At 32.0% G+C, this 13,472-nt stretch overlaps 1 protein-coding gene across 1 annotated transcript in view; it reads right to left on the reverse strand.

Moving 5' to 3' along the window:
• LOTGIDRAFT_197810 (hypothetical protein) overlaps positions 1-7,123 on the reverse strand; it is a 45,485-nt gene extending 38,362 nt beyond the window's left edge. Inside the window, exon 1 of the mRNA XM_009068110.1 lies at positions 7,037-7,123. Within this exon, the coding sequence (XP_009066358.1) occupies positions 7,037-7,090 (54 nt within the window). The 5' untranslated portion in view covers positions 7,091-7,123. The remainder of the gene's footprint in view (positions 1-7,036) is intronic.
• Positions 7,124-13,472: the final 6,349 nt, after the last annotated feature.

Below are 13,472 nucleotides of genomic sequence, written 5' to 3' on the forward strand. Positions count from 1 at the left end.
TGAGCTTTTTTAAACATATATCATCGGCATGGTTTCCCATTCAACATATTGAAGACAAAGAAAAAGGGAATTTTGAATGTGCATCCTACAATTAAACATTCTTTTTGCTGAAAAAGAGGTCCTGGACCCAGAAACACTTCACTGCATCTAAGGAATCTAATAAACCACAATTTTTCATTGCATGTGTCTTGAATGAGTCAAAAGACGTCTCTAGACATTGCTGAAGGAAAAAGTTAAAATTTTAATGTTTCCTTCAAGACTACTCAGACGGTCGTAAAAAATATATGGTAAGCTGTAAAATCAATAAGAGGCTGCCACTGTCGAAGAAAATATACAAGATTACATACTCAATTATAAACGGAAAGATATTTTATTCACCATGTCTATCTTCTGACAACCAATCGTTCCTTATCACAAATAGCAAATGGAAGGGTCAGAATTTTTCTCTACAATATTACAATAACTAAGAGATGTACTAGGAAGAGATCTTGATACTTTGACATCAACAGAAAAACTCTTTATTTACACATTATATCTGACTGTGAACCAATTATACTAGTAGAAAGTCAATTGAGGAAACATTCATACTTTACAAAGATATATATAGACTTTAGTTTTGACTTTTAAGCTTCAAAAAAAGCAGCTTCAAGTAGAACTTACTACCAATTTAATTCCTTTATTTTAAAATAACAATATTATAGTTTGGATCTAATTCCAAAACAAAACACTTGCAGTCCACTTTATTTTAAAAAAAATATATGTAAAACATATGGTTAAAGAAACTAGAAGCTATATTTGAAAAAGAGTTAATAATAAATGGAACGAAAGTTTGGTAAAATATATGGTAATCAGAAATCATACAGACTTAACTTACAATTTGTTTATTAGTACTTAAAGGGGACCAGTCGGCATTTTTTGGAGAATGATCTGGGTCTTTATTGTGCTTTAATAGTCTTAAGAAGTACTAAAATGCATAAACCCTTCAAATATACCTCGCAGAGTCGAATTTGCAACTTTTAAACATGAATAATTATGGATGCACATGGATTTGAAGGCCCAATTTTTGATGATGAGCTGTGAACACTATGACTAATTATGTAAGCTAAAAAAATTCCTGTTTCTAAAACTAAGGTATGATTGGTCGAACAGATAGTGAAGGTGCTACTTAAAAACTACCTATAAATTAAGTGGACTGAATATTTTTAGATTGGTTCCTTAATGTGCAAAAAAATCTTAGAAGATCAATAACGGTGGCGCCTGCCTGCCTCCTGGATTTGGGGAACTTTCAGGGTTGAGATTCAAAATATGGAAGTGAACAGCCTCCCATAGATTCCCCTTCCCCTTATACCTTCAATGGCACCACCACTATTTAAGTCTCAGATTAGCAATGTTCTGTTCATTCATATAACACCTTTAAAGACAAACAAAATGTCTGATGCCATGGCCAGTACCTTGAAGACTTGATGTCTGTTTTCATCATGTATCACTAGATAATATTGACAAAGGATAATTCCAAAATAAAGAAGTCCAAATAAAACCCGAAGAAACTATTGAAACTTCATCTAGCAATATCAGAATAACTACAAAAAATCACGGAATAAATTCTGTTTTTAGTTGATAGACTATTGGTTTTCAATAACAATTCACCAGATCAGATACAATTTGTCCTTCTATACAGTTGCAGTCTTAGACAGTATGTTTTCATTGTGGAAAGAAACTATGAAAAGTATATGGAATAAAACATTCGAAAGGTAAGTTTACTTAATATGTTTATATAGTGTAACATATTTCTTAATTCCTTCAAAATGTGTGCTAAATAGTTTGATGTGTTCTTATATGCCACAATGGACTGAATGACAACTTTTTGTTCTACTAATTTTGCATTAAGTGATAAATCTTTTGGTGAGATGAAAAATTCCTCGATTCTTAAGACAAAAACATTTACAAAGTGAAAGAGTTGAAACTTTCATTGAGGATTATAAACATAGTTTGTTTCCGATTTATCTCAAAATACATGCAAAACAACTAATCACAATTAACACCTACAATTTTAAACATTCTAACAGTTACTAGACTGAGCAGAATTACAGAAATTCAAGATTCCTCTTGACAAATAAATATAACCTGTATTAAACATCTCAACGCCAAGAGAATTGGCCAAGGACCAGCTGGAAGAAAGGATCCTTAACTGTGAACCTAAGTTGTAATCCAAGGTTGTAAAATACAGTTGTTCTTTATTTTCTTATAACAGTTCAATATTTGACAGTTGTTAGAATGAGTAAAATTACAGAAATTCAAGATACCTTTTGACAAATTGAAGATTTTTTTTTTATGTTGTTTAACAGCAGATTTTAACTATTCTATCATCATCTAAGAAAGGTAGGCCTTTAATAATTTTAAAACAAATCTAAAGATCATAATATTCCACTATTGATTTACTTCTTAAAATTACACAATTCCAGCAGGAAACAAACCATTCACAGTTATCTCCCATTTTATCTTTCAATTTATTACAAATGTCATTCAAGGTCATGAAGAATCGGACTAAAAAGTCAAGGCGACGGTTTAAACTTAAGGTTTTTGGAATTATGAAAGCTCAATGCAAAAGACAAGGACTATAGCATCAAGAAGTAAGAGCCATACTTGTTTAAACAATCTCAAACTGTAAACAATCTTAGTATACTGACTAACAAAATGACCTTTTCTTTAGAACAACAAACCATTAGCAGTTATCTCCCATTTTTTATGATAGGAAAGAAGCACAACTGACAAATTTATTCAAGGTCATAGAGAAGATTGTTATTACAAGACCACAATTTATTCACCAATACTGTCACAATGAAAATTCCTTTACCTATATCTAATTCATTGTGTTACATCACTGTATCACTGTATAAGAGGTGTCTGTAATTTCGTACTTGTGTTCAAAATAAACAGTAAAATGTACTATGTAGATGTGTATTGATTAGCAAGTATGAAAATCATGGGACATCAGAAACATTAGCCACTTAAATGAGGTTTAAATGCTTCAGTGAAACACGATAGAAATAAGCAGAGTTTTGGATGTGTTTTGGAGAGAATAATGTAATGAAGGAGAATATCAATGAACTATAGCCTATAAGTTATTAAAAGTCATAAATATTGAAATATGTGTAGACAGCTATATAATACATCATAACTCAGTATGAATAATATATAAATAGAGAGATATTACAGTTAATATAAACAGATGTTAATATTGGATTCAAATTGATCTGATATACATAAATCAATGCCCAATTCAATGTGAGAAGTAGGGAGTGGGGGAAGGGAATAAAAGTTGTACACTGTTGCCAGAGGGACATGTAAGAAACCCTTTTTAAACACCATTTTAGGTTACAATGACATTTAAAGAGTTTAACAACAAGAGTTTTTTCAGCAAGATTCCAATGAAATTTCTTTGAAATATACATTTTAATGAATAAAATTCCTGTCTGAATGAAATGAATGGAATTTTACATCCTTATCTTCTACACCTAATTGGGTTTATTAACATGGGTAACGCCATGCAGTGAGCAATAAGGCAATTTTGCAGAGAGAATGATTGTCAAGATACAAAGATGTGAATCTTTTTTCAAAGCATAGACTCATAATGATTCCAATTATTTTCCCCAATTCAAAATCAACAACAACAGAATGTATATTTACCATACGATAAAAGGATTCATTACTAAATACCACTTTAAACTGAGAAAGCTAGCCATCAAGTTTGACCTATCAATCTGGCTCTTGTAGCTATTTCATAAATATTCTATCAAGTCTTACAACTACTAGCTATTTTAGAACAGAAAGCAATAGTTAACTCAGTTAAACAATTGATTTTTTCCTGTACTTGTAAATAATATCATTGCTAACTTCCAGCCGAATGTGTCGATTAATTTTATTAAATTTGTAAGGGTTGATATCATCTACATGTTCTGGCTTCCAGTTGAATTGAACCATCTGTCAGACAGGATTATTTATTACCAGAAATAGAATTAGAAGGGAATTATTTGACTCTGTTTCTACTGATTTGTGTAAACAGGTCTTTTTAACAGCATAAGCCTAAATAAATATAGCTATAGCCATCGATTACAGAAATAAAACCAAAAGACTTATTTCATCAATATCTCTAGAAACACTTTACTCACATTCAAAAAAGGTCATAACTGTCTCATATATTAGCACCTTAGACTTAATATTAGCATTATTTAACAATTATTTTTATAAACAAAATATATAGGATCTGCTCTGGATGAAGGGTCTTTACAGTACCTATTGATTAATGCTGGAATCACATGTTGGTGTTTTAATGTCCATGTTAGGACCACGCCTAGCACACTGAACCTTGAGGGTAAAAGAAAGTGAAAGTCATACATTCCACTTCTTGTTGTTGAGTTAAAGGTATATTGTGGGTGACCCCTTGAAACCTCATATAAAGATGTATGACGCGAAATTACTTTTCAAGAAAAATGCAAAGAACTATTTGTACTCGTATTTTTTAAAATCTTTTTATTAATTTTTTTTACTGCTTTATGTGGTTTTCATTCTTTGAAAATTTAAACCTCATAAAACAATTTGAGTACTCCGACCTACTCAACCAATAACTCGTATAATAGTATGTACAGTATACGAGTTTTTTCATTTTCTTCCACAGAAAAAGGAACATTGAACCTCGTATAATATAATATTTTACGAGGTTTTAAATCTGAAGGTTTATATATGTGTTATTTAATTGGTGGTTTTTGGGTTATTTACAATCAAGGTGAGGAATAAGAGGTTTTGATCACAAGATCCGCGCTTTTACGAACGGCAACAAAAGTCAAAATGACCAAATATGGCGTATATGAGGTTTCAAGCGATCACCCACGATATACTACCTCTTAGGATAACCAAAGAATGGCAATTTTTAAACTTGGGCAAATATTAATCTTTGCTTATCATTGGACTTAGCTGGTGTCAAAACTATATGACAGAATCCCTCTATAATCCAACAATTCCATAAAACTATGTTTAAGAAGGATTTTTTCAATAATTACTTAGTTTACTGGATATGTCGTGTTATAGAGAGATTCTATTCTTTAGTCATTGCACCTGGTAAGTCCAACTGATGAATATATATATACGCTTATTGACCAAGTTTGAAATTTAAAATTGTATGTCCATTCTAATCAATCTCTCACTGTACACATAAAATTCTATTGTTTTATTCTGAATGACATAATATTGTCTATGCTATTGAACATGAAATTTCAATTAGGGCAGGAAATGTCTACTTCATTCAACATTTAAACTCTTCTAAATTTCTTGCAGTTTCTTCCTCTTCCTTATTTCAATAGAAAATTTTCAAAGATTTAAAATTCTGATTCATTCAATTCATGGCAGGTTTCACTAATTTAGAAGGGAAAATCATGCATTAGTCTATCCTGTCTAATCATAGCATCTCTACATTCAAATCATTCAAGCAAAGTAGAAGAAGTCTCTAATCATTTCCTTTCATTAATTATTGAAACTACTCAATTAATCAGATTTTAAGTTAGATTGTTTAGTTTTTACAAATTTACTCTCATAACTATCTGATGACATTCTTAATGAACAGCCCTCTAAATATTTGTAGAAATAATTTTTAGCAACTTTTTTCTAGTTACATACTTTCCTGCAGTGAGCAATGAGGGAAATGTTTCAAAAACAGTTGCATTAGCTTACTTTTTTGTAATGTGGCAGGGGAATCATAGCTGTCAGTAGGGAGTTGGATTGTTGTCTGCAAAACGATTAAGTGCCATGGGTTCGAATCCTCTTCAAAGTAAGAAAAATTCTGATGCCTGTGCCAGTGCTTTCGAGAGTTGGTCTGGTGTCAGCTTTTACCCCTTTTATACCAAAAGTAGAGCAATATGACAGACTCTTTCACGTTCACTATCCCACAATTCCTTATTTTATCATAATTTGGGTTTTACATGACATGGTTTGCATGGTTTAAAAAGTTACATTAAAATGCTGAATAAAATACCAGAAAACAAAAAAGATTCGAAATTGTAATCTAATTTGAATTAGATAGTACCAGGATGAACTCTTGGAGAACATGGTGAGACTTAACTTAAGAGTGCAGATGTGTAAATGGCTAAGCCATCTGGACTCTCATAACTGTTAAATATATTGAAATTAAAAAAATCTCTACATTCATTACTATAGATACATATTATCACTCAACACAATCAGATGACATTTAAAACTGATCATTCTAGCTTCATTTCAATATCAAAGAGATTGATCAAAGTTCAGTATAGGATTTTTATTTTCATTAAATAAGCTTACAAGAGAGTAAAGTATCAGTGTTGCAGTAGGCTGAGAATACCCTGCCTAAATTTCTACACCTGTCAATGTAACAAATTTATCAATTATTGAGGCTGGTTTTCAGAAACACCAAGACTTTAATAACCTGTATCCTTTATCAAACAGTCTTCTGTTTCAGGATTTAATTAACATACAAATGATCTGAACACAAGTTGCTATTTAATAATTAATAAGATTTTCATTAAACAAGTTTAATATTTATATTCTTTGCCTTTAGGCGAGATCAATAGTAATATTAATGGATAACTTTGTAAAACATCAAATTGCAATTGACTCTACATACACAGAAGTCCTTGAATTGTATTTTGTATGTAAATGAACATGTCCTACTGTCTAATCCAATGGTAGGTGCAGGAAGACTATGCCCCATGATATACTAGTAAAGGAGAGTTTAGCCCTTTTGGTAACATGGAGTATAGATTAGTATAGTATACTATATTATTATATTATATAGTATGGCCTTAGATTGAAAGTAAAGGTGTGTATCAGTGAATTTCTGTGATATTTTTAATAAGGAAGCCTGAACTAGGCCGTATCTTTAGAATTAAGGATTTGATTAGTGTTTAGTTTGGTGCTTGTGATATAAAAGATTCATAATTAGATCTTATTGCATGTAAGTCAAAACAGATCCTATTGCTCTCCAAAAATAAACAAAATCAGTACTTACCTCATCTGTAGCTAAATTTGCTTGCATCTGTAATTCCTGCAATTCTGTTCTCATGGTATTATCTTCAGTGGGCTTTTCTGGGATCTCGGTTGTAGCCATTTTGTCTGTTTTACACTTGTATTACCTTTCTAAAATCTGTAATGACATATGAAATATCTTAATTCTAATATACCAAAGATCTATTGGTGCAGTCAAAATTATCAAACTGAAACTCTGAAAGCTGGTGCCATAGACACAGACTTCTGTGAAGTCAAATAGACCCAGCTTCCCATCACTGATCATTAGATTCTATGGAATGAAAATTTACTTTATCTCAAATAAAAATACACATCAATCCTGGATAGAACAAGTCTACTTATGAAATAGAAAGCAACTTAAGAAGCAACAATGACTTGAAATGGCTCCATCTTGACTTTTTTTCAAGATTTCTCTAAATTATGTTTAAAATCATGTGAGCTACTAGTTCACATCTTACTATTTTCATATAGGCTACTATCTCAAATGAGTTGTATCTTCAAATGAGACTTTTCAAAGTTTTGTAATAAACTATATTTAGCCTATTATAACTAATTTTTCTAAATCTAGTACTGTCTTCTCCATATTGATTTGGTCAAAATCAGAACCTGAAAGGATTGGCATGTTTTCTTGTTTAAACGTTAGATTCTATAATAAATAATACTAGATCTTTAAGTACCGGTATAATATTCTACAAATGTCTGAATTATTCAAAGAAGAATCTCAAATACCTTTTAAAGATCTATCTTAATAAGAGAACTATCTTAACTATCTGACATCTAAGCTTAGCCCCACCCCCTCAAAAAATCTGTGTTTGTTTATGTAGGATGTTTCAGTATTTCATCTCTCTAGAGCCACTACACTATTAGTTTGATTTACAGTTTGTCTAAAACAGGTATTAACAAATCCACAACATAGATAAGATATCATGTCTTCATCATCAATGAAATAATCAATACTCAAAAAAAACAACAAACACAAAATTTACCAATCAAAAATGCTGTCTGCTAAAATAATTCATTAATTTGCGTCAAAAATGTGATGATTTCTAGAAATGTATGGTGATGCACATGTCCCTTATTGTCTTGACAGAAAGATCAAAACGAAATTACCCAATTAAACAAATAAACAAAGTACATAGAGATGATCTTACTTACAAAACTGAATATTCAACTTATTAATTCGTCGGTCTTCGGAAAATATGGCCGATGTTATGACGTCATGAGGTCAACAAAATATTAATTTCCAATAAGAAATGATTATCATGTGGATTCAAATAAATCAAGTGCAATTCAGATATTATTCATAAGTACATCAGTATTATTAAATTCTAACGCATTTATCGAATTTTACAAAAAAAAATTCTCCTAAAAAATTCCCACAATGCATTCAATCATAACAAACATGGCTGACAAAGTTGCAGGGAAATTCGATTTTCTATAAAATAAGATAATCACACCATTGACATTTTAAAATTTATTGTTAAAGTATAAGCAGTGAGTGTCTGATTATATTTTCCAACATTTCAGCAACTTTCAACTTGATTTAACTTTGAATGATGGTTTTATGGAATACAATATATTCATCCTCTATTCCCATCAAAATGATGAATTAATGATAAGCCTGCATAGTCAATAAATGGCATTGATCTGTTCGGTTGTGGATTTTAGACTTTAAACAACCTACCTTCGTTTGACTACACTTGGAATTAATTCAGCGTGTTCTTCAAATCCTAGTCTAATTCGCAGATGAAAATAATGCTCACGTAATCATTGACCCTAACGATATGTTTGTAGCACAGGCATCTGTTTCAATATGATAGGTCATCTATACTTACCTGTAAAGTATAAACAAAAGTGAAAGTAAAAGCATGGTTACGGACTTTTCGATATATACTTTTCAAGTTATATTGGTGATTTCCATTCTTTAAATATATATAAGCTTAAATAATGAAAATGGCAACACAGTAATTTTACAGCATCATTTTAAAAAAGAAATATATAACATTCTGCCCTGAAACCCACCAACTGGAAGTAAATACAGTGAAACATTGGGTGTAAACTTTGTTAGTATTTTTATTGAACAATGGTTAGATTAGTATGAAGAGAAACACTGTGTGTAAAGGGAAAATATTCAATGAAACGATTCATATAAGGTTGGGATTATGTTTCATTACGGTAAATGGTAGAAAACCATCTGAAGCAGAGATAGTCGTGACAAGACAAGTGTTATCTACCTTCTTCTATGTATACTATCAAAGAGAGAGTCAACTATTGATAGAAACAGATGCCTGTGGTTTATAATAACTCTGTCTACACTGAGTAGACAAAATTTATGGTCAAATCTTGAAATTTATGTGCACTGAAATCAACAAAATTTCCACTTCATGCATAGAACAACATATCCACACTAAAGTCCATTAATTCCAACACCTAGTTTCGTTAATTTATCGTTAACTTTAAATCGATCGTCGAGTAGTGATTTGATTGGCTGTTTCAAACCATCAACGATTTGAACTACATACAATCATTAGTCGCATTTTACTATAGTTTATATATCGTCTTTGGAGCATTATGAAATAATGAAGGTTAAAGGGACCAGAAAGAGTTAAACCTTTTATTAGTAAAATCATACTGTTAGCAACGATTTACACTATTCTAATTTTCAGTCAGACTCAAACTCAAACTAGGACACTGTTGCAAAAACTGTTAACAATTCATTGGCACGGCACCTTTTGCAATATTGACATCATATACTGTTAGGTATTAATTATTTACGATTACAGTAAAAACAGAAATTTGACAGGAAATCAGAATGACGATGATATTAAAGGAATTAAAGGGATTGTAACTAGGTTTTCTTAACTTTTTTTATTTGTTTCAGGGAAGCTCATAGCATCAATTGGCACATTCCAATTTTCAGACAGACGTCTGTGGTTCTTGCAATTCAAAAATAATTTGTGCTTGATGACGTCATTAATTAATATGATTTATCACATAAGGTCCTTAGCAATTAGTGACATCATCAAACACTCAGTTGTAGTGGAATTGCAAGAACCACAGACGTCTGAAATGCGAATGGTGCAAATTGATTCCATCAGTGTCGGTAATACACATAAAAGATTTAGAAAGTCTATTTGCAATCCCTATAAAGGATATTGGATAAGAAGCAGTGCAGTATATGGAACTATGGTGATTGTGACTCAGGCCTAGGCTAGGCTGTTATTAGGTTATAATCAACTTGGCATCAAAACAAAATGGCCCCAAAAACTGTAGTCAACTGTTATGGTCAAAATGACAGTGAAAATTTTAAGCCTATATTTTTACCAATAGTCCTTTATTTCTGAGTAACAATATGTTTTTTTAGGTTCTGTTTTATATATATATACGATAGGCTATATTGGACCTATATAAGCTATATAATGAGTCTGACTCAAGTTATTATGATAAATTTCTATTATATTGCAGAGAGTCTGAGAATGTCAGACACAATAGAAGAGATGAGAAAAAAGATATAAAGATTTTTGGTTGTGAATTGTGTAAAATTTCATATAATTCAGAAAAGGTTGAAAATTTGTTTTATCTTTAATATCTGTGCATGATGAAATGATGACTGCTTCTGGTTTTCATGTTTTCTATGTGTGCTTTTTCTAGAAATTTAATTTGCTGTTCAGGTGGTCCAAATTCTATTCAATATGAAACAAAAAATTTGTGTAAAATGTATTTATGTTGCAGGGGACCTTTACTTCCTATGAAATACTAAATTTGTTTTTTCTCTTTTTCAGGATTTGAAGGAGCATTTATGGTCACTTATTCACCATGCTAAGATTGAAGACCAGAAGAGGTAGGCCTATCTATATAGTTTTTGTTAAAATATTACACTGTTATTCATTGCCCTGTCTTTATTGCATCCTTTATAATGTTTTCAATAGATTTTGTCAGCCTGCATTACTAAGAATGGAATTTAATCTTGTCCATCTTTATCAAATTAGGTCAGAATAGAATGATGCTTTTTAAACAAAGAAATTTGTTAATAAAGATGAATTTGTAATTGATAGACCAATTTGATAATAAGAAACACTAAATCATGTTTAATTAAAGTTTTTTGAAATTTCGCAAAGTGATCCTAGGTCTGAATATTTGTATCTCTGAATAAATTGTAATCAAACTTATCAAACAATTATAAATTCCCTTTTATTACTATCAGGAATTCAGCACACACCTGTTCCCTGTGTTTAAGTACCTGTAAAACTATACCTGAATATAGAAAACATCTTCTAGATAATCGACATAAAAAAGCAGTAGAGAAATTTAACATTGCTGAAGAAAATGGTGAAGCTTATGTATATAGGTATATGATTATGTTCATGTGCAACTTTAGTATAATGCTGAATGATAATGTCAATGTCAACAATAACACATCTGATTTGGAAGAACTGGAAATGCCTTCCCTTTGTCAGTGATTTCAGTTTAGTGGCATGAATAAGATGCCTTGCCTTAATTTTAATTACGTATTGATTTTATACCCACCTAAGTCTTGTGCACTACCATGATTCCAAGATAAGTACATGAGAAGGACGCAAAATATTCTTTATGAGATTTTCAATTTTTAAGTGGACGGTAAAAATACAAAATTTCATGATATGGAACAGTGGATTGTAAGTCTTGGATTTGTTTCATGTCATTTCATTTCATTTTATTTCAGTGGGAGTGAAGAAGAAGAAGAAAAGGGAGATAATCAGATTAATTCCGGTAACAGACAACAATGGTGGAATCCAAACAACCATCCAAATTATTCACCATGGATTCATCCTCCTTGGCAGAGACAGAATTTCAAAAACTTTCAACAATGGGGAAATGTACCAGGAAGGCGCTATAATGATATGAATAATGTTCGAAAGCCAGGAACGGGTAGATATATGGGAGACAACTCAGGCCAGCATCCAATGAATTTTAATAATTGGCGAGGAAGGAATGACAGACATTTCAGGAGGGAGAAATTTGATGGAATCAGACATAAGAAAGGGAAGTCAAAAGATGAAGGGTTTGAGAATCCATTTTGGCATACTGATGATGATTGGCAGCCTTCATATCCTCCTCCATTGATGGACTTTGAAGATGAACAACGATGGCAGAACAATGAGCCTTATTTTCATGGTTATGGACACATGCCTTTTCAAAGGAATTTCGGCAATTTTCAGGGGAAATGGGACAACATAAATCCAAATATGTATAACAACTATATGAATTTTGAATATGATGAGGAAAGCCCTGAATTCTTTGACCATGAGGACTATTCAGAAAGAAATAATACACCTCATGAAGACCATAACAAAGATTTCAGTCTGCACGAAGGAAATGGAAACAGACCATCTGCAAGTAATCCAGATAACAGACAAGATAACAGGCAAGATAACAGACCAGATAGCAGACAAGATAACAGGCAGGATAGCAGACAAGATAACAGGCAGGATAACAGGCAGGATAACAGACCGGATAACAGACAAGATAACAGACCAGATAGCAGACAAGATAACAGGCAGGATAACAGACAAGATAACAGGCAGGATAACAGACAAGAGGAGCCAGATGACCGAAGACAAAGATATGAAAGACCTCACAATAGAGATCTTAACAGAAGATCTGACCCACGATTAAATGAAAGAAGATCAAGTATAGAACAAGACCATGTCGATCCAAAACCACTGAATGTCCAAGCTAAAGGTAATAAACGACAAAATGAAGAGGAACCTAGTTCTAGAACTTCTGCACAAAAGAAACAGAAAATTACAAGCAAGGGGCATAAAATTCCAGAACAAAAGAAATTGCCAAAAACTACAGTCAGTGACAGAAATGGCGGAAAAAAAAGCAAACCATCTCCTGCAAAAAAGAAACCAGAAATTGCAAATATAAGACAAGGTTTACGAAGCAGGGGTAAATCAAAGACCCCAGACCCTCAAAAACCTAAAAAGAAGCCTGTGTCAAAAAGAAAAACAAGGGTAGCTAAATCTAAAGCAGCTTTAGAGATTTCTAAGTCACGGGACAACACAACAGCGGGACGATCAAGTGTAACTATAGACACAAGACCAATTGTTGATTCGGAACCTCTCAAAGAAAAGGATGCTGAAATTTGTCCCCAAGTTCAGGAACTATTAGAAGACCATCTGAGCTCTGATTCTGTGTCCTATCAGGCGCCAATTCCGAGTTTACTTGCCTGTAATGTAAAGAGAAGAACTGTGGCAACGAAATCAGTAAGTCCTCAAAGACCAGCAGGTGCCAATATTCTCACAAGTATTTTACCAAAGACCGGTAAAGATAACAGGAAAGTTCTACCCAAATCAGTACTTCCAGACGACATTTATTCTCGTCCTAAAAAGGCCAAAACTTTCATGAAAAAGAAAAAGAGTGTGAAGTCCAGTACT

Source organism: Lottia gigantea (genome assembly GCF_000327385.1).
Source record: "Lottia gigantea unplaced genomic scaffold LOTGIsca_89, whole genome shotgun sequence".
Taxonomy (NCBI): domain Eukaryota; kingdom Metazoa; phylum Mollusca; class Gastropoda; family Lottiidae; genus Lottia; species Lottia gigantea.